At 41.0% G+C, this 23308-nt stretch overlaps 1 protein-coding gene across 7 annotated transcripts in view; it reads right to left on the bottom strand.

Moving 5' to 3' along the window:
- Positions 1-23308, bottom strand: part of RASGRP3 (RAS guanyl releasing protein 3) — a 63077-nt gene that overhangs the window by 32064 nt on the left and 7705 nt on the right. For 2 of the 7 annotated variants that reach the window (XM_040611603.1, XM_040611597.1), the window contains exons 2-3: positions 12961-13040; positions 249-439 (exon numbers count right to left, since the gene is read on the bottom strand). In XM_040611603.1, the coding sequence (XP_040467537.1) occupies positions 249-318 (70 nt within the window). In that variant the 5' untranslated portion in view covers positions 319-439; positions 12961-13040. Of the gene's footprint in view, positions 1-248; positions 440-5923; positions 5996-9546; positions 9645-12960; positions 13041-17185; positions 17294-23308 lie in introns of those variants that run through there. The other 5 variants (XM_040611600.1, XM_040611599.1, XM_040611601.1 and 2 more) reach the window with 5 other exon arrangements.

Raw genomic sequence — 23308 nt, 5'->3', positions numbered from 1 at the left:
TGAAGGCCAGCATTTTAAAAACCACTATACTCACCATTGTGCAGTATCTGTATTAAGAAAATTTAATACAGTATGCATGTGTTTAAAATTCTGGCCTCTGTGATTCTGGGCCAAAATGAAACATGGAAAATTTTACAGAACAGAAATGTTGATTGCCAAGGGAAAGACTGGCTAAATCAGAGAACAGCAGGGATTACATTATAAGATGGATTTCAAGAATAGCAAAGTAAATTATTGAAAAAGCATACCAAACATTTCAATACAAGTGTTCAAAAGCTCATCTAATGTTGCAGCCTTCCCAAGCGTGTTTGACCCCATTGTCCTTTAATTGTTGTCAAAAAATAAGAGGCATTTTCACCAAGTAGAAGGATGCTTCTTCAGCTGTGCAGCTTTTTCACTTTATTGTTGGTTGCATTCTTAGCTGGACTTCAAGGAAAATCTGAAGAAAGTAAAATAAATCATAATTATATGACTACATGGAAGACTTATCATAGTGCAATGTTTACAGTTCAACTCATCTTTTCTATAAACTTTTTCCCCTGAAAAATACGGAGCATGTGAAAGACTGACATAAGCTTTCCCTACATTCCAGCCTGAGTTTTTAAAGTGTTGTCCAATTGTTTGTCCACTAGCACAAAATAAATCCATAGCTAGGGTCATAAAACAGAATCCAGATGGCAAATGAGGGCACGCATATACAATGACGCACATTTTGTTCAGGTCATTTTATTTACACTTGATAAGTCACTTTTTGTTAATAACCCTGCTTTTATGATTTTAAGCATAACCATTTTTCCCCCTAAGTTTACCAGTTCATGGTAATGCTAATGGTCTTAATTGGCACAGACCACATAAAATGTTTCATTAAGTTCACAGCAAACATTAAACTAGGAGGCAATTTTTAAAATAACCTTAAGATCAGTCTCTACAGTTTTTAAATAAATGTTCTCATGGAAGCTGAACACTCACGGAAAGCTGAACACATACAGAAACTTCTAAATTGTACCATACATCTACTATGCATTTAATTACCACATATCCATTTACCTAAAAGATGCACAAAATGGAAATAATTTCCCAGCTTATATTTAAAGAAGAGAATAAATCAGTATTTTATTGTCTGTGTGTGACTAAGCCCCACTACTGCCTGACCATTAGTGTTCGAAATGTGACAAACAATTACAAAGTAAATCCAGCAACTTTTCTAGAAAAAATAACAAGAGTAGAGCTAAAACAGTCCTTGAAGCAAAAAAATGCAGGAATTTGGGAAATTTCTTTTCAAAGGTTCTTGCACATAACATAATGTTCATCGTGCAAAGCACTGATGAACCATATAACTGCTTTAATTCTCCTACAAATATAAAGTTTTTCTCCACTGAAAGGGTTGTCAAACATTGGAACAGGCTGTCCAGGGAAGTGGTTGAGTCACTATCCCTGGAGGAATTTAAAAGACCTGTAGATGTGACACTTGACACACAGGGATGAAGTTTAGTGATGGACTTGGCAGTGCTGGGTTAACAGTTGGACTTGATGATCTTAAAGGTCTTTTCCAACCTAAACAATTCTATGAATCTACACTATTATTTTCAGACGGGTTCCTACAGCCAGGCTTTTTCTGGTCCCATCCAACAATGGATTTAGGCATGACACACTTTGCCCTGAAGCTGAGAGAAGGGCCCTGCAAAAAATCAGCACAGCTTACTGTCAGTGCACACACGATGCTGCAGCTTGGGTCAGCCAACAGGAAAGCTGAGCAGAGAAATGCAAGCAGTCAATCCTGCCCCACCAGTGCCCTCCTCCTAGCCAGAAGAAAGCACTTTCCTCTGTTTGAATTTGATGGCGCAAAACCCCCTTTTGAAGGAACACATGCCTATTTTTCCAGGATTCACGCAGAGCTCCTATTTGCAATGAATTGGGGGAAAATATTCCCTTCACACAACAGTAAGCAGTCAGAGCGCTCACCTAAGAAAAAGGGGAAGGTGGATACACAGTGGTCCTTGGCTTTGAACCCATGCTTGACATTAACACAAAAAGCATCCTAACAGCTCTGGGGATAGCCTGGGTAGCCTTAATGCTTCCTGCTGGAGCTGTGCCATCACACAAACCCCAAAGCTGTCTGAAGTGGACCAGAGAGAGAATACAGGGAGGTACACAGCTCTTCAACCTGCTGGTCAGGCCACACATGAGCCAGGGTTACCCTAGGTTCAGTCTTCCTTCCCAAAACTGTTTATACATTTAAAGTGAAGAAAAGCGAGTAAAGCACTTGCTTGGTTTACTTGCATTGAGAGTTAGCCAGCAGCTGAGCTGTGTTCTTCAGGATCACAACTTTGCACTTTGGCATCTAACTTTTGCTAGAATCCCTTTGTAAGTAAGTAAATATATAGAAGTAAAGAACTTTGGGCATGTTCGTCCTTTTTGACCATCCCCAAATCCTTCTCTACATGCTTCAACTACCAGCTTGATTTTTCACAGACAGCTAGATAGCTTTTCCAACTTTATCTGACTTAGTTTTTTCTTCAAGAGGAGAAAAATGAAATAAATCTTAAATTGGCTATTTCAAAATACTATTTAGTCAGCTCTTTAAAAAACAGAGTTGAGAAAAGCCAGCACATTTTCTGCCTATCCCTTGAAAATTGCTGAGCGTGAAATGTACAAGGGAAAAGATTTGATCTGGCTTCTCAGTTTTTTGTTAGTATTACTGTCCTTTGTAGCATACTGCATAGAAAAGCATCATCTGTGTCTGCTGTTGGCAACAGCTCAAAGGCAGCTATATAGTAACTAACAAGTAATGCTCTGTGGAAAATTGCAGGAATTTTAAAAAAATTATATGACAACTACTTGACTAGTGGATACCTAGACCCTGATGTTACTGTAACATGCTCCCAAACAGCCTATGTGGCCACTAAAGGGTTTTATTCTCATAACGTTTCTAAAAGAATAAAACGTTTCCACTGGAGGAAGAACTGGCTGACTGGGGCTAAGCCACATATCCACAGCGGAGCCAAAACCTGGGATCACATCATTGAACTGCAGATGCCAACTGCCACCATTACATCATTATTTGTGTGATTAAGCACTGCTGTTCTACTGGAACAATAAATGTCTTTTCTAGATCATGCCACAATGGTATCCAACCACACCACCAACTCTAGAGATGGAGGAGTAAAATACAACTATCAGTTTAATCTACATAAATAAATTATATTCTGATAGTCAATGTTTCAATGCAAGAGAAGCACAAAAAGAAAATAAAATCATAGCAAAGCTTTTCTATATGAAATAAGTGGTTCCTATTAAAAAAATGATTGCCAAAGGTACAGTTACACTTCCAAATAAAGATAACCTTGAGAAACTCTGCCCCCAGTTGCTTTCCAACCTAAACATCTCATTGCCGTCCAGCTGTTTCAGGAGAATTCAGGAAAGCTGGATAAGAAAAACAGAGTTCACTCAATGACATCACACAGTTAGTAAGTGATTGCATAGTATAATGAAACTAAAAAAATAAATTTTTGCCTTATAATGATTATAAAAATTCTGCCACGTGCTGGGAAGGGATTTCCTGGTGATAGTCAGGGATTGGTGAAGGCTACAGCAGTAGGAATTTGATCAGTATGGACCTCAGCACTCCTTCAAAGCCTACAGCTTTGTCTAAAGGACCCCCTTCATTTAGGTAATAGATACAACTAACCAAGTCATTCTATCAGGCATGTAATGCTTTATTTCATGAAATGGTACCATTATGGGATGCACACTTCCCACCTGGGAGGAAGCAGAAACATCTGTAGTGATGTGCCCAGAGGCAAGAAGCTTGTGATGGACTGACTACAAAACATACAGTCCCTTCCAGGTCTCGCTGTCAGCCTGACCGCCACACACACACAGGCAGTTACTTTGAGCAGGTGGCTTTCCTTGGTACTCTTGTGCAATGTAATTGCATTTTGGAAGTCTTGAGATTGCACTATTGTGGACAATTTGTCTTGACAGATGTATTTAAAACAAGTGTGCAGGCTGTGAGCTCTTGAGACAGATGTGGTCAGGTGTAATACATTAGTTTTGAAAAGAAACAGGGTACCCTGCCAGCAAACTTGTGGTCTTACGCAAAAGCGCCAAATGGTGTGAACAGAGTGGTCAGCATGCAGCCAAGTTTTAAATGTTGGCTACTGTCGTTAGTAAAACCCAAAGACATCACTTTCACTGCTGGAGGCTACTAAGGGGAGGTCCACACCTACAAGCTATGGCAATTTAACTAATACTAAAACGTCAAGCCAGCACAAACCCCTGTGTGGTCACCACTTTCACATGGATTTCAAGCAAGTTATATTGGTTACAGGTGCAAGCTAAACCTATAAGTCAGGCTTAAAATAGGCTTAAATTTGACATACAGTAATATTTATTTAGCTAAATGAAATTTAAACAGTTTTTTAGTCAAGCCAAAGTAAACGTACGTGTAGCATTTTCCCCATTAATTAAAAGTGGGCTATTTTCCTTCTACTTAGGGACAATAAATAAAGCCACATGCAAACAGTTCAACTTTGACACACAGGCACCTCTACGGATCTTAGTTTATCCATAAACTTTCCAGAGGCCTGCACACAGGAGACTCATATCCTTTACAAGATTAGGACATTCTTGGGGGCTTAAGTAAGCCAGACCTCCCCTTGTCTCCCCCCCTCCAAGCCTACACAACACATCACTGAATGCTTACATTAAACTGCTTCCACCTGGCTGCTGCAGAAAGAGTGCTAAATGTGAGCAGCCAAACAGGGAAATAGAATAACAGTGTGCAGAAAAAGAAGCTTAGAAGAAATAGAATCTCATGAGAAGGTTTAAGGATAAGTTCCCTTGACACACCTTTTTCCTTTGTCCTGTAGACGTAGTGGAGGCTCTTGCAATGAAGCCCTTCCTTGTGATTAGTCTCCACACGTATTAATATAATCACCATAACAACAATCCCGGCTGGGACACACATAACGGCTGCATCTTTTCCTACACAGGTGCAATCAAGGCATCTCTTTGGGCTCAAGTCAACACAGGTCTCAGGTTCGCTAATGCATGGTTCCTGAGACTTTTTTTCTCTCTAAGCAGTTAAATATTTCATGTAGGTGGTCAGTACCAGTTTCTTTATTATAGTACACACAAATCCATTTCTAGAAAACTCTGAGCAAGTGACATACATGATCAGGTTTCTCCAGCATCTGACACGTACTGAAGCTGTGCTAGGCAGGAAAAGGCAATGGTGCAGGTTTGTCAGGCAGCCTGATGCCACTGCTTCTGTCCCAGTCCATGATCTCAACCATCACACGCAGCTGGCTGCAGGATGGCACATCAGGCTTACTGATGGCACTTGTCATGCAGAGCAAAGACACAGAACAAGGGAGAAACTGTGGCACTGCTCCATGAATGCAAGATACAAGCCTTGCTGGGGGCAGGAGAGGAATGAAAATATAATTTGAGAGTCCTGGGCTCATCTGATGTGACTCACCAGTACTCATTCACCTTTGCTACACACCCTTAGACAGCAGTAACACAATAAACCACAGTATCTGTTTGCACCCTATTACTTCGATTCACTCTCTTTTCTGGATAAAAGAGGAACTTCAAAAGACACTAAACAGAGTGGGACACCCATGGCTGAAAAAGGGAGACAACACAGGGGTGGTTAGTGGTTATGTGTACACTGCTGGTGTATGGCTAAAGCCAAACCTCGCGTTAGCAACAGACACTGCATAGGATATTAGTGGCTCCCCAGCTCTACAGTCTCCATGGGATAAAGTTTCACCTGCTCCATGTCATTCATGTACCCCAAACCAGTGTAATCTCTGTAAAGCTTATCTTATTGGCAATTAACATAAATATTTAATTACTGATTTGGGTATTAGGAAACAAAAAGGACAAATATCAGAACATCTTTCCTCCCACTTACCCATGCTTAGCTTCACTCCAGACACCTCTCCTTCCCCCTTGTTATATTGCTGCAGGTTGCATCCAGTCCCTTTGGTGAGAAAATGAGCAGTGCAGGAGGTCAAGATCAGTACACAGCAGTTTCTCTCTGCTGCTCCTTCCTTCTCACTCTTGTCCTATGCTCCAGCATAGGTCTTCTACGAGCCACAGTCCTTTCAGGGAAGTACCTGCTCTGTCACAGAGCACCTCCTTGTTCTCTGACCTTGTTATTCCCTCTGCTCTTCCCTCCTCCTCTTCATTCCCTTGTTCCCTTCATGTTCCTTCCCCCTCCTTGGCATTTTCTGCCTTTTCTTAATTTTCACAGATGTGCCACTAACTCAGCTGATGGGCTCAGCTGCAGCCTGTGATGGCTCCCTTGCAAAGACAGCTGGAAGTGGCTGCATCTGACACAGGGCAGCCCCTGGCCTTCTCCTACGGAGGCCGTGCCTGCAGCTCCCCTGCTGCCAAAACCTTGCCACTTACATCCCATGTAGTCTAAGGGATGAGCCCTTGTTGCCGTAGCACAAAAGTATGCAAGATATATATTGTCAAAATGTATTTCATTATGCTTAATTTTGAGAGATCACTGAGCTAAATATTTACTTTCAGGTCATCACAGGTCACCCAATTAACATAGAAGGGTATTATAAATGGTCTCGGGACGTAGACATTTGTCCTTTTATAGGAACAGAGGTTAAATGAACAGGACCACAGGTAAGAAACCAAGTGGATATACAGATCTGCTCATATTCGCTACCAAACTACTAGCTCAGAGCCACATAATGCCCTGTAGAAGTTCATAAATTAGCATATGAGGTACAATACATGCTGACCGAACATGAAAAGAGAAGCTTACAGAAATCATGAGGAATGCTAACGGACAGTCACACGACCAAATACTTTCAGTAATCAGAAAGTCACTTGATTAAGGCTTGAGCTGCTTAGACAGCATTTTGTTCAGCATTCTTATCTCTTTCTGTAATACATAATGAAGATGATTTCTGAGACAATAGAAAAAAACCCCAGCTTACCTCACTTATAACCCCCCTAAAATAATGGATAGCTTGATAACTGGATTTGTAAAAACAACAAACGTTTCATTCTCAGTTGCAATTCTAGCATTTTATGGAACTGGTTATCAACCATATTTCAGCTTTGTCCCATCCACTTCTGTATTTGTTTCCTCAATTTACCATGTTGGCATTTGCCTCTATAAATGTAACTCATTACAGGGTAATTTAAATGCAGTAATGACAGTAAAATCTGAACATACATCCTTGAGTTATTCCAGGTACTATGAGGATATCTTACTTCCACTTGCTGTGCATCAAGGTAGTACAATTGCCCAGAATGCGTCAGGTTAAAAGGAAGAGCTAAAGGAATACTTTGTCTTCAAAAAGAGGAAAACTTTCAGCCACACTTCTCAGCAGATTTGTCACAAAAATTGTTTTGCTATTCCCAGTAAAGCAAAAATACAATTACAAATATCAGATATTTGGTTAACATGTATGACGCCTGGGGACGCAGCTCTTCTGAGGACCTTTGCCCTTCAGAACATTAGAGATCTCCAACACCAAAGTACAGCCCGTCAGGAGAGGACAGCTAACAGCAATAAGAGTTCATATAATCTTTTTTTCAGAAACCAAATCAATGCACTGTGAATACTTTTTACAGGTTATACTATTGCCTGTAAGCCTTCAGAGGAACTTGGCAATTACCTCTGCTATTCACAGACTTGCGTACAGCTCTTCACAGTCTTTCATAAGTCTGCTTTGTAAATCTATTCAGATAGGTCATGTCAGGGGAAAAAAACCACCTTATCAGCATATATTCTTCACTGGTTACACTGTTACATGCCTTTAATGAGACTGCACCAGCCCAAGCAAAAACATTTTTTTAGTTATTTTAAAAAATGTATGGTGAAATAATCAACTCTTCAGTTCTGAAAGACAAAGATCCAGTATATTTATTATCATATAACTGTTGCAAAATATTTTCACATTTTATTATTATTTACCTTTGCCAGCTCTTAAAGTCAAGCTAGAAAAATCACACTTATTTATTAATTAGATTACTAAGAAATCCTAGGCCCTACTTACCTAGACCTTCTGATATGTTCCGCTTGGAGATCTACATTTCCCCCCCCCAAAGCTCATTTTGTCATCTTTTTAACTAAGCCAAAATTCTTCTATAGTAGCATAGTCCCTGGGTAGTGTCTTTTTTGAAGCTGTTAAATCTCCTAAGAGTTATGACAGTTTTAAGTCAGCACTGCTTTCAGTTTCACACCACTTTTCAGTCAATTTTAAGCCTCTACCTTATATTAAAATTCAGTAAGTTTGGTATCAAAGTTCTTGCCTGACAAACCCATGGTTTCCAAATTGATTGTCCCTTGGAAGAAGCTTTTTCACTCCACATAATTCTGTTATTTCCAGTTATTTCCCACTGCAGACTAACTGCTTATGGCATGATACTTTCTATGCCCATGCTGGCAGACAGCCACATTGCCAACATCTGAGCCACACATTATAATGATGCCACAGGAATTACAGACACGTATGGAGCTTCTCAAGCATGTCAAGCCTTACAGGCTTGTGCTGGTCACCTAAAAAGTAGAGATCATAGCTAAGTGTCCCAAAAAGCAAGACATTAAATCACATCCCTTCTTCCCTTTTTCATCTCTGCCGTACAGATACCAGTGAAGGGAGACTTCAACACTTCCTACCTACCTGCTGTAATTTCCAACATTGATGGCCGTATCTGATTTCTCACTCTTTCTGGCTTCTGGAATTCCCCAAGCTGAAGAACAACTGCAGCTACTAGATAACTACAATAACTACAGTTATTAGATGCAGTTACTGCATCTAATAAAAGCACTGATATCACCTTGTAAAAAGGGGAGTTTACGTGCATGTTTACTTTTTCTTCTTTGGCCCTGTTATCCCATACATTACCTCACATTTCTCCCCATGAATGCACAACCTGTACCTATCCCAGTGTGAGGAGTTGCCTCCCCGTGTAGGGAGAGCAGTTTTGCTGCTGACCTTTCCTCCTGTGACTACAATCAAAACAGGGGTCAGCTTCAGAAATATCTTGGCCACATATTTACAGCCTGGGAAGTACTTATCAGTGCAGTAAATTGAAGGCAGCAACTGGCAAAACAATAAAGGCAGGAAGAGGCTTTCAGAGACTTAAGTAATGGGAAGCTGGATGTCTGAGATGGAGCAAGACAGAGTTAAAAGGACAGGGGGGCAGGACAGAACTTTGGCTCTTTTAGCTCATTTGGCTGTTACAGTGCATTTCTAATGGAATCAACCTTTGCTTTCCCTTTGATGAATGTAGAAAATGGTTCACATACAACTGCTATTTCACCACAGATGTGCTAATAGGCCCCAGATAAGGAGACAGACTGGACCAGTTGCTAATGGCCAGTAACCCTTCTCACTCCCTGGTGGCAGCTTCCCATTCATTTGTGAGCAGTCACTCTTTAAAGAGAGAATGCAATTTAAAATGGTACACTAGAAAACACTGACAGACACACATGCCAGTACACAGACCTGCTGTGTGACCCTAGGAACTCATGAAGATTGATGTCTGCTGCATACTCACATGAATCAGGGATGTCTGCCTTGTGCGGTGCTATGGTTCTGCATCTGCAAAAGTCATTGATGACTCACAACTCCCAGGCAAGCAGACATGCACAAAAGCTGGTAAAAACACAGCCCAAAGGTCAGGAGAGATCCAGCATCTTTTGTTGTGAAATTCTGTCAGCAGATGTTGGCTATCAAAATACATAAGCAGTTCCTTACATCTAGTTATTTTCTATGAGTTTCCCCTGGGAAGATGGGTGAAAGAACGGCAGCTTCGTATTTCTTAATGATGCAAAGACAGTATTTTAAACACAGGCATACAGCATTTCTTAAGTCAGTTCAGAGATTTCTAAAATAGTGAGACTCCAACAGAGAAGAGCAGGGAAGAGATTATTTGCTCCTTCTAGCATGGCTGACTAGATATGGTACTTTTTTTCCGAGCAAACAAAGCAACTGCCAGCCAGCTGACTAAACCTTGTTTCCTTACTAAGCAGTATAAGAAACATGTGTCAATATGACTGTATGAAGACACAGAGCAAGCCTCTAACACTGTTTACGATACAAGAAGTCTACAGAGTCCAGGATGCAAGAACAACGTCACCAAGTTGATTACTATATCCAAGCTGTTGGAACCGAGTGAGTTTTATTAATAACCACGTACCTTCCTAACAATAAGACAGTTTGCAGCCAACAAGCTAAATGCCTTCTTCAAAAAGAGAGTAATGGCAACACAGAAATTTCTCATCAAAAGATTTGAAACACAAATAGAAGCTCATCTGAAGAAGGTGCTATATATAAATATATACAGAACAGCAAGACAGAAAAAGGGGAAGGAGCAGTGTAAAAAAAAAATCTATCTCAAAGGAAAAGAGAGGAAAAGCATCTCACAGCTCCTGCCTTAATAAGTAATACATTAAACAAGTAACTCTAATCTTTAGTTTGCTAATATTATTTTGGTAGTTAAATATTTATTGTATGAAAGAATATGTAACACAGGATTGCAGCCACACAAATATCCCACTTCCGCAACCACAGAACACATTGCTACAATAGGACTTCAGAGAAACACACCTTACCAAAACTCATTAAGTTTGCAATGCCCATGTCTTAAGATACTATACTGTAATTCTCTAAAGCTCATGTATTTGTAGTACAACCTGTATTTTCTGCCTCAAAGAGTAAGATTACAGAAAACCCTAAAATGCGTACTTTGTGGGGATGTTATGACAAAGATTCACCATTATTTGAAAAGCAAAAAGAGCAGTGGCTTACTGTTATATATACTCCACCAAGTAGCTTTCTGGATGTGGAGATAAAATGTCTTCAGTTAATTGGTAGCAGTTTTGCAGTGGCTAGTTCAGGCCATCCCAAATACCTGTCACCTTCATGAGTAACCTGGAAGATACTCATTAAATTCATCCAAGCCTGTTTGCTCTGTATTTATAGAGGAAACTCATAACTATTTACTCCTTAGCATGTATTTATCAAATGTAAGGAGCTTATCAGAATTTCTTGAAGGCTCTGCTTAACTCCAATAATGATTAAAAAAAATGAATAATCCTGTGGCTACATGGTAAAGCTAATATGAAGTGAAAAAAATGGTCAAGTAAGGGGAGAAAATTAAAGGTCAGGAGGTGTTAGGAAGATGGTGATCTGGAAGCTGAGACAGAGGCTTAGAGACTTGTTTTCCCTCCCCCAGTATTCAACACTGAAAGACTGACTGCTATTGCAGTCTATAAGCAATGTCTATAAGCACTGGTATACCAGATAACCATGCCCAAATCAGAGTTTACACCAATTTCTGAATCAATATAGTTAAGTCAGTGAAAGAATTCCAGAAGGAGCAGATTTTGAAACACAAACATGAAGCAAATTGCAAAAGAGCCTTTACTTAAGTATATATTAACCTGAGAACCACCTCTCTTATTTCGGTTCCGCAATGTGAGCTGAGAACTAGATCCAACAGAAGGATTAAAGGCCACATCCTGGCTCCTTTCACTTCCAGTGCTTGACTCCAGGGCTGTGATTCTTAGCCTAGTCTCTCACTTCTCACCTCCTCACCCCAGAAGGTGACTGCCTAGAGCTTTCAACCTCTTTCTGCGTTCTCAATATTGAAGTCCCCGAATGCCCAACAGAAGCCTATCAGAGTCAGCACCACCTAGAAACTTTCTGCTTACGTCATTGCTAAATCCTTTTGGGATCTGTACACTAGAAATTCCTCTGCCTTGCCTGTTTTAAAAATCCTCTATTCACAACTAGCACATCACTCCCATACTAGAACAGTGCAGCCGTGATGCCCAAGCTCTTTATCCAAGGCTTCTGAACACTCCTTAAAGCTGTGAGAGATACAGGATCAATTCTTTTCATTAGTGGAAGGGTTGTAAAACTCCTGCTGTCTTGGCTGAGACTACAGAGTAGATTTTCTAGCCCCAAAACATTAAGGAAATTCTATATTAAATGAAATAATGAAGTTTCTTTGGGGTGCAGGAAGAAAGCAAGCAACAGCATGACTGTATAATTTAAGAGCAGGAGCACTCACTGAAGAAGAGGGGAGAAAAAAGTGAATTCTAGTTCCTGCCCCAATGCCTACTTAAGATAAAAATATACAGACAGTCATTAGGGCAGGGCCTGGAAACCAAGAGTTTTAGGAAGGGTGGCAGCTGTTCCAGGAAGTATGTATTCATGAATTCGGTAAAACAGAGTATGAGTAAGCAAGCTAAAGTAGGCAAGACATCTGTAGCAGAGGAGATTATTATTAGTCTTTTGAGGAAGCTATTTAATGAAAAGTGTGATAAGGCTGGAATGTCATGGCTATTCTGATTTGGATGAAAAAAAATCACTATATATCCAAACAGTAAGTTGACTTAAGCCCTAGTTTAGCAAAGATGTTCTGATGTAATTTGCCCCACCAGTAATCAGCTACGTATTTGCATAAACTGTTTTTTTTTTACTTCCCACTAGCAACACCAGAAATTTCCAAACAAGCTCTGTGTTCAAACACTGGGTCACTGCAAAACAAACAGGACTCACCAATGCATGCCATATGAACCGGCACCACGATTACGGATTGGATGGACTCGTTATGAATGGAAGCCTATCTGTAATAATGCTATTTCAGATTAAGGAAATTCAGTTTGGTGAGACCAGAGTTTAAGCTAGAGGAATGTTACATATTTTAAAAAACACGAACAAGAATATAGCATCAACGCAAAGAATATATGCAACCTTGGGTCATGTGTCAAAAGCAGCCTCATCAACATGTTTAGCAAGCATGTAAATATACTCAGAGTCAGTCACATTCAATCTATTTGACCATGTAACGACTGACTTAAACACTAGCCTCTAAGACTGATTCCTGCATTGAAAATCATCAACCCGTTTCAGGCATGGGGAGCAAAATATACTTCAAAAGGAATGGAAAATCCTTATTCACCTCAGAGATCCTGTTGCTGCACACACTTCATGCACTCGAGATTCTCTCGCACAAGCCCACCGCTACTCCAAGTGGAACATCTATTTCCATAGTAGGGGTTGAAAAGAGAGGTAGTTTTAAATAGCAGCGGAAGGAGTTGTATATGGAGAGGCAATGATATACATAACATAATATCAATATATATTAGCTACCAGTATATTAAGCTTGGTATGACTTTTGTGGTAGTCCAAAGCAGATATACTGCTGAATTACTAGTATTAAATTTGTGTTAAAATGCTACAGTCATATTCTGTTTGCAGGAACTAAATATATAAAGTATCTGATCAAGAATAGCTCAGGTTTCACTAATATGGCACAGATTATTATGCCTGGCAGGTTCTTGAGATGTTGCTTGAGAAACTCCAGATCATTAGTAAAGGGAATATGCATACATCACAGGTGGGACAGTACAGTGTAGAGAGTCAAACCATTTCACCTATTTGAATGTGGTCAGACGACACTGCAGCAAGGGGAGCAGTTAATTCAGAGAAGTGAGACAGCAGATGGCCACCAAAACAACCAAAGTAATTCTCAGGGGTAATTGTATTTTCTGCTGAGCTGTAAACATCAGTGTGGGTATTTCCACATGCCCACACTTCGATCCTGACCCCATACGCACTTAGAGGCAAGCTGAGCTTTCTGAAGGGACCACTCATGAGTTCAGCTCAGCAAATACTTATGCATTTGCAGAATTAATCTTTGTATCTGCTGGACTTACCACATTTGTTTTGTCGATATTGCCAGTGCTTTTAGCTAATACTCTTTTACCTTCATTAGAAGAGAAAAATTACCCCCTGTTCCAATGCCTCTAATATGGTAGACAGCTGGTTTGTAGATATGTTATAGCAATAACCAAACCTATTAATGAAAAAGTACTACTGCATTGGTTATTCACATTGAATAGAAAAAACGTAGAGAAAAGCAATGAACAGCAAAAATCAGAAGACTTGAGAATTTGTCTCAGCATTTTTATTCAAATACTCATGTATAAGACTCTGCCACTCCTGACTTTAAAGAAAGGTCCAACATGAAAATGTGTCTAGCAAACCGAGTGGTGAAAAGTGATTATACAACAAATATGTTAACAGAAAACATTTTGTGCAAGTTGTTTAGAATACCTGTACAAATGTTCTGTGGCCAGGCCCAGACAGCTTGGGAAAAAAGAAACCCACACAAGTACCCCTTCAGTATTTTTAAAAGTAGTTTCCTCTCTTTATTCAGGAACATCCTGGGAGTGGTTCATCTGTATAATGGCATTTTCAACTAAGGAGAGAGGCTGGCAAAACTGCCGTTACTCTTCAGCTAGGTATTTTCCTATAGAGCAGAAATATGCCCATTCAGAGAACTGGAAGGCTGCCCCCCTGATCACTTCCTCAGAGTAAAGGAAAAGGATTTAACAGGAACCTTACAAGGCTCTCAGTGATGTGAGTGTGTACTGAGCTTCTGCAGAGACAGCAATGGTCACGCTGTTACCAAATCTCCTCTATTACATAATAAAAAAAATTCCAGGATGAACAATTTCTGTTAGGTATTGGACTTTCTGAAGATGCATCGATGGGAAATGCAAGGGCTGAGCACTTCCCCCAAACAAAGCATGCTGACATTTAATTAACGTACTTTCATGCCTATGCAGACCTGCTTTCACTTACATGAGCATAATGGGGGGGGGGGGGGGGGGGGGGGATGGGGGGATATATTAAAAAAACTGAGCAAGTGTTTTTGTGAGGTCAGGGTATTATAAAATAAGACTGGTGGTACAGAGTTTGTGTCTTCTGCTCAAGTGCAAAATCAGTGTATGCCCAGTGGTGTTCCATGACTGCTGCTGCAGTAACAGAAGTTGCAGTCGGCATTCATCAGAAACGCCATGTAAAGTGAGGAGAGCCTGAAGACTGCAACACTCACTCGTTTCTCAAAGCAAGTAGCCCTACCAAACCGGGTTGAAATAACTGCACCCTTGAGAATCTTGTAATGTTGATCAAGTTTTCTTTATTTTGTGGACAGAGGATTTAAAAGTCTAGTCATGAGTCTTGAATTTAATTCAGAATAAGATACAGTAACGACAGCTGGAAGCTGTAAATAAAGTAGAGGCGTTTACCTTAAATTGTGCAGATCCAGGTGAGTTATTCTCCTTTACTCTAAATGACCTTAATAATTAATAGTATAGAGAAACAAAACTGAGCTGTCTTACCACATTTATTTGAGACAATTCAGTGACCACTGTGACATATTTTCATACATTATTACCTGATGGCAAGCACTGCTATCTAATGTTTACTATGCAATCATCACTAGTTCCCTTTTATACTTAATTCCCGGGGATGCCTGAGACTAAAATCAGTTGCTCCAGAGGCAAGTATAGCTGGCTCATAATCCAGCTGATGCAGAACCATATGGCTTTATATCAGTCTTCTGCACCAACCCTGGCACAGCAGTTGTGCCATAGATAGGGAAGAAGGTGGCACAGCAGGAATGGTTTGAGCTCCTATCTATTTTCTGGTGGATTTGGGGTTTAACTTAGGTTCAAAGCATGGTCCTTCAACAGTCCTTTTCATCTGACTGGGCAGTTTGCTTAACAGACAATATTAATCACAAACATAAAATACAATGTCTGGAAACAAGCACACTGTGGCACAGTCTTACCCAAAATGCTGAATTCCTACAGTTCTCCAGTAAAAGAAAGTTGTTGTGGGATCAGAACAAAAAAGCGACAGTGGACCATTTATTCTCCCTGCACCACACAGGATGAAGACCTGGACAGAACTGAGGGGCCCCATTGCAGCCAAGGTTCCTGGGGGATTAGGGGCTCCTAAGCACAAATCCAGGCACCTCAGGACCCTCCTTGTAGGCTTGCCCCATTCATGGCCTCATGTGCCATCTGCATGGGAGGGCTGCAGTGTAACCGCAGCCTGATAGTACTTCAGCTCTTGGTTCAAAGGCAGTCTACCCTCGGAGACACGAATAGGCAGGAAGCCAGGCAGATTTCTGGATTTGTGAACAATTGAAACTGATCAACATTTTCCTACAAAATTTCCAGTTAACAGGCAAAGCCATAAACTATGGTTTAAAAGAAAAATAAAAGTCTTCAGGGAGAAATAGTTTCTCTTTCTGATGCGAGAAGTCTTTGAATAAGGATTATTCTCACCATCTTTAAAGGAAGGACTGCATGATTCACTAGACCTGGCAGTGTTTACCCTCAATTCTGTTCTGAAATACAGGCTTTTTTGACTTGATGTACAACTTCCTCAACAGGATCCCACTTGTCTCTGCCTCTGCCCCTCTTTAACCTACCCCATCACACCTGGCATCCCTCAGTCTCATCACGTATCAAGCTCCATCACCTATTCATTTGTCCCCATTCCTGCTAAGTCTTCCTCCAAAAAAAGTAATGCATCTCTATGTAAATGATTGATCAAAAGTTCCTTTATATATATATACCCTATACTCCAATTCTTGTGTTTTAAAGCTAAATTTCACATCATAACAGTCAAAAATTATCAGACGGGGAAATCATTCATGAAGAAATAACATTTAAAAAATTGAATTAAAAACCTGGAGATACTTAGAAGACTTACTCCCTGTTTTTAGGGAAGATTTTTTCAATCTTCACAATCTAATTATGCATTATTATCCAGAATACCTCAATTATATCTTAATCAGTGCATCTTCACTGTCTTCCTGTATTTCTCTGCTTCTACATTTTTCTTTCCAAAAAACCTCTGCATTCACCCCCAAAAAGTAACCAGTCACAAGCAACTTTCTTCAGATTGATCCCACTGTTTTGAGGGGGTAACTGCCAATTCCTTACATAAGTAAGGAATACTAAAATTGCTCTATAGTCAAGATGCGTCATTACCTATTGACTAGCTCTACAGAGAGAGGAAAATACGTCCATCGTAAACAACCTCTTCACTCCATCATCTGAGTAAATAAGCACCATTTTCCTTCCCTGGCTATCATGAGGACAAAACACTGTACCTGTCTTGTTTCCGCAAGAGCAAAAACAACGCTATCGTTAATCACAGGTCAGAAAAATATAGACATTATGAGCATGAATGACTGCTTATCAATGAAGTGACAAAAATACATCTCACGCTGAAGTGTTTTTACAAAAGGTCTAGGATGAAAATAGGAAAGCAGTGGCAGTTTAAGAAGAAAAAAAAAAACAAAAACAGGGAAAATCACTTACTGTACTTGGTTCTGCAGAGGTATTCAACACAAACATCACCCTTCCTTGTCCAGCTGCCAAGTGCTAAAGCATGAAATGAGCAGCTGTTTCCTTCAAGCTGGGGCTGTGTGTCTTAACTAGTCACATGCCCCTCCTGATAAATCTCACTGCCGTGCCAGGAGGTCAGAATCTGAAGATCATTATTCCCCTTATTAGAAAATCCTTTTCATAACAGCAGCCTTTGCTAAAGCATTTGACTGGAACGTGGCACTATGTGCTCCATAACTTTTTTTTTTTTTTTAAAATGACTAACACCGAATAGCAGATAAGCCTTATTCAACAGTAGGGGCAGCAAAACTGGAAAGTTAAACACATCCCTGTTAATCACTTCAGGTTTGTTTCTGACTTCACAATTTTTTGTGTTTAAATTTAGGAATGTATACCATCAGGAACCAGACAATTTAAAATGCTGTGGTATTCATAGCATCTTTAAGACCAGGACCCTCCACAAACCACACAAAATGTAAGCAATCCTGCCCTTGGGGATTAGTTGCACTTAAGTGGCAACATCACTACCTTTTGTGTTTGGATAGTAGAGCAATGAGTGCCTTATTAATACTGGAGATAATTTCAATTGTGGTATCTAGCATCCTTACAGCATGGATGATGGGGTTGCATTGTGCCAAACATTGTCTAGTCAGGCTGTGATAGCCCTTCTGAGGTGGGGACTATCAGTCTAAACAGAGAGAGCAAAATGGAAAACAAAAGCATCCTTATCCTCATGTTCCCAGACATAAAACAAATGAAGGAGAAACACTGAAGTCAAGAAACAAACCGATTCCGATGGAATTTTCCAGGGTAATATGTAGCCATAATTACTGAAATTCAACTGAAACATTGTGCCTAGTTCCCATTAGCTTGGTCACCTATTTGAAACTATTTAGGTACTTAAGGACAAAGGCATAATGTCAATGGGATTTTGAGGGTGAGATGCAAACCATCATTTTCTGAAATGCTTAATTCCCATCCCACTTGTAGGATACACTGTACCGAAACTGCAGCGGTGCTTTAATTTGGAAAGACTGCCAGGACACAGGCAATTGCCATACCTCACTATAGAATGTGGTCATGGTTACTGTTGGGTAAGCAATACACATTTTGCAAGGTTGCACGGTGTCATTGGATTATAAAGGGACATTTTCTGAAATACAACCTGCACCAACCTGCAGCAGAGATTTGAAGAAATGTAAGGGATTTGCATCACAGATTGGAGCCGGATAGGTGCCTGTTGTTAAAATTAAGTGATAATAGCACATCTAGCTGGCACATAAATCAGAAATCAATGCAAGCCTGCAAACCACTTTAGACAAGGGCTGCAGCAAGAGAGGGTAACTCAGGTTGCTTCCTTTGACCTTACCCAGCTCCGCAAATTATATAAAGCAGCACATGGTTATGAAACCCTGCAGCCACCAGCAGCGGGGAAGGCGCCTCGTGCTCATTACCCATGCCTTTGTGGGTCTCTCCTTTCCTCAACATCTCGACAGCTTTTCATAGCAAAACTCTCCCACGTTGCATGGACCCTCACAGCCCGGCCAGGCAGGGGCGTTCCCAGCTCGCTAGCGGACCTCACCGGCAGCCCGAGGGGTGAAGGCGCCCCGGAGACCCGCGGCCGGAGCCCCGGTGAGGGGCTTCCCGCCAGCTCCGCGGTCGCTCGCCCGCCCTTCCCCTGGCGACGGGGAGGGTTTGGTGCCTTGTTTGGCCTCGTCTGCCTCTGCGCCCACACCCTGGTAACGCAGGTAAACAACGAACAACCCAGAAGGAAGCATGAGCCGAAAAATCCCGTCGGTTTACGGTTGAGGAGGGTCATTCCCGCCATGCCCCGGGGACCATGGTCCCGGCGCGGCAGCTTCCCGCCCTTCGCCGGCCGCGAGGCAGCGCGGGCGCCGCGCCCCGCCGGCCGTTAGGACCCTCTCACGGGCCACCGCGGCGCCCTCAGCGGCGGCTCCTCTGAGGGGATTCGCCCTTTCGGCCGGACATTTCAAAGGGCAGAAGCACACTCAGTGCGAAGGGGGCACACGGTGCCGGCGCAGAGCCCGAGAGGAGCTGCGGGGAGGCCCCACAGCAGCCCCCAGCGGCCTCAGGTCCTCGCTGCAGCCTCCTCGGACCCCTCACCTCGGAGGCCGGAGATGTGAGTTCGTGCTTGAAACGCCTGAGTGCGGTATGATGCCAGGCCCCAGATCTGCATTGAGAAATGAGGGATGGGCAACGGGAGGAGGAATGCATGTGGAGTAGTAGGTTAATGGCTAGGTAAACAGCAAATGTTTGCTGCAGATGTGCAGCAGCACCATTTTGTCCCATTGCGCATCAGGCATGGGAGCGTGTCTACAAGTTGTGCCTCTTGGCGATTCTGGGAGGTTGCACTGAGGCGGCCTCCCCAAGCTGTCTTGGGAACTTACATCAGGCCTCTAAGGCGAGTGGCCCAGTGCATGGGGCTCTGTAACACTGGGGCCTTCCGACCTGCTGAGGAGGAAAACCTCCTCAGAGGCTTTTTTATGATCTGAGGAGATTGTAAGAAAACCTCCTCAGAGGCTTTTTTACAATCTCCTAAGGAGATCGTAGGAAAACCTCCTCAGGGGCTTTTTAATGATCTCCTGAGGAGACTGTAAAAACTATGAGTTTAAAAATGAGAAATAAGGCCACGAGGAATGAGCTCGTTTAAGTTTAGGACACTTGGCGGGGTGATAATTTCAAAGAGGGACTGAGAGCTGCCTGTGCAGAACTGAGGCGGGAGCTCCTGCAGACCGTAGATGGCTGTTCACAGAGCTGGGTGTAAAATACCAGGCCTTGCTTAGAGAAAGGAGAAAGCACCCACCGTACTTTAGGGCATGGGCCGCAACCAAATTTGAAAAATGCCATTTTGTTTCCCCTAAAAGGTACTTTCATTTGAGATCAAGAGTAACAGAACCTTATATGCAGCTTTAATACTAAATTTCTTTATAGACTTTCTTACAAAATTACTCCCTGCTGATACTGAAGAAAACATGATTGAAATGTGCTCCATAGTAGTCTACCAGTCCACAAATGCCGTTAATAGTAGTTTGTCCATTTCTCTGATTATGCAATGTCAATCGTACTCTTTTACATTTATCAAGACTCTTTAATACCATTGATGAAATGCTGGTACTTGCACCATTTGAAATAGCACACAGAACAGTTACCGCTCTGCACTGAATAGCTGCCTGTTTTTACTTGGTAGTCATGCTGCACATAGGAACATAATTTGATGATAATGACTGAATGGCAATATTCCACAAACAACTTGGGATGCACTCCCTAAAAAGAAAAGGAGCCTTTGTACTTTCTGAAATGAACAGGCAAATAAATGATTTTTTATGGGTCAGTAAAATTGCCATAAACTCTGATGGCGGTTTATGCAGGAAAAAGTTTTATCAGCTCCTTGTGCTAGACAGACGGGTTTGTCATTATGAAACAAAACATAGAAATAATTTGGGTATAACTCCTGAAAATAAGTCTCAAAATTTTTGTGGAGTGTTTCCTTTTTTTTCTGTTCTTTCCTTTTTTGAAGGAAATAACATAGCAAAAAAAGAAGCTGGCTGATGCAGATGCATTGAATATGTGTTCTTACATCTATCAGATGGCATCTTCTGTGTGACAAAAGCTTTGCTCTTTGTTACACAACAGTATGTTACTTTTCTTTCTGTTGAGAAAACAACTCAAAACTGGATTGAAAAGGGTACATTTTATCCAGTAGATACTGATGCCTCAGAAACTAAGAAATGAACATAGATTTCTCAGACATGCTATGAGAAATACTGAACAGGAACAACAAAAAATGAGTACGATTAGCACTGAATTGTGATAGGAATAGGTGCACGTAAAGTTAAAATTTTAATGTTAAATAGGACACATAGCTTTTAGAAAAGTTGCAAAGAATTAAAGAATGGATTAGTTACCCCTTTTGGTTTAGTTTGAGATTAGGAAGTTGTTTGTTTTTATTGATGCTGCATAAATGGATCCAGAGCCTCTCCTTACTATAGGAGAGGCTTTATTTCATGGCTTGTTTTTAACTGTTGTTTCTCTTATCTTTTTAGATGTAATTGGCTGTCTTGCTTATGTGTCATATAATTAACCGTAGGTGCATTCATTTATAATTGATTGGTGATAGAGAGCTAATCTCAGCATCTGTGCTTTGATACTGTGCAAAATTTTGGAATATAGAGTTATTTTCTGAACATGGTGATCATGGACGGCTGTATTGTGGGCTGTCTGGAAATGTCTTTTTTTTGTTAACGTGTTCTTCTGGAGTTTATATAACAGGAGGGAAGACTCTCGATGGACATAAATGTCAGGGTACACTAACTGCAAGTCTGTGTTACTGCATTTGTTTCCTAAATGGTTGCACTATGATTTGACTGTAGCCTTTTAGAATATGTGGAATCCATAACTAATAAACAGTGCCTGGTTTGCTGGTCTACCTCACTGCCTCAGATATTATATAGCCTTCACTATCAGTAGAAGTGAATGAAAGCAGACCATGGAAGCCTTCACTAGACAGGATGTTTTATAAATACCTAAGTGTGATTAAAAAGTCTGCTATAAATAGACCAACTTACACTAAGTTGCCAGCTAAAGGGCATCTGAAGGACATAATGGAGAGGACATTTTGCTGAAAATACTGTATATAAGTCTCTCAACCTTACATTTAATCAGTTTACACATCTATAGGCTATGTTATACCTCTAGCAATCTAAGTCAATTCCAGGTTCTTAAATATAATGCTCTAGGGGGCACAGGACTACCACAAATGCGCTATGTACGTCCTCTTTCATACTCAAGGGTACACTCAATAATCATGTTACGGCTAAGAAAGCAAGAGCTGAGAGGATAAGGCATCCTCAAATTAGGTCATCCTTCGGTATGACCCTTGATATCAGTCCTTTCTTTGCATCAGTAATAATGTGTCATAGGTGGAGCCCATAGCAATGTCTAGAGTTAAATTTGCTGGTTGCTTTTCATCGGAAAAAAAATGCTTTTGAGTGATTTTAAGTATATGAGAATATGGTAATTTCAACTGAAATTTGATATGGTATGTACCTGCCTGAAATTTGGAGTTTGTGAATTAAACTAAAATGTCTGATAATTCCATTCTCAGAAACAATGGAGGTAGAAAATTATTGCACTCTGATAAACGTTTCCTCCAAGTATGGCACTGAAAAACAGTAACACTTCTGGCTCTGAAATACAGACCTGCCTTTTGACAGATCAGTTGCATCATGGCATGGAGTGGGGGACTATTTTGTTACATAAAATACAGTAAACATTATGTTCAGTTGCAAGCTTCTGACTGATGTTTTCACTTGCTCAATAGAGATTTGGGTGTTTATTACTGTGCTGCTGAATTCTCAGGGGATTAAGCCACTCTGCCAATGGTCCATGCCCTCAGTGCTTCTCATGCTATGTTCCAGAGGGGCTGCTACCTGTCCTCCTAGCCATCTTCCCATCACTTGTGGATGGCTCTCAGTTTTCTCCTAAGCACTTGGTCTGTGTAGCGGAAAACCCAGAAGCAGTATGCATGGAATAGAGGGGAATATGAAGAAGGGGTTACTGGAGTTTGGAGGAGGGAAGTCTAGTGCAGTGAAGGTACTAAGATGCAGAAGAGGTAGATAGGAGAGAAATAGAATAGAAATTTCAGTTGGAAGAGACCTACAATTATCTATCCAACTGCAAAGCACAGACATGTAAGAGTAAAGGAAAGAGGATCCAGGAGGCAGAGGTGGGAGGTGGAAGGCTGAAGTCTGACAGTAAGGGTGACTTGTATAAGACTGGTGGTAATAGAAAGACCAGATGGCGGCCTTTTCACTCATATGCAAGTGGCTCGCCTGTCCTTTTTCTTCTTTCCTCTTGAATGTCCAGCTTAGAACCTGTGCTCTGATTTGTGGAAGTGCTGTGTACTCACAGCTGTAAGTTAATGGTGATTGTGCCTTAACTCATGTAATATTTTCTCTGAAGAAGTATATGGAGATACTAGATTTTAGGTATTATGAATCTGGCATGAAAAATAGGGGCTAGTCCTAATTTTTCTGCACCTTTGGTCCTCAGATTTAGAAAGGAGATGATAATGAC

This window comes from Falco naumanni, chromosome 12 (genome assembly GCF_017639655.2).
Source record: "Falco naumanni isolate bFalNau1 chromosome 12, bFalNau1.pat, whole genome shotgun sequence".
NCBI classification, from domain to species: Eukaryota; Metazoa; Chordata; class Aves; order Falconiformes; family Falconidae; genus Falco; species Falco naumanni.
The sequence above is the reverse complement of the archived record's forward strand: the minus strand, read 5'-3'. Positions and strand labels throughout refer to the sequence as shown.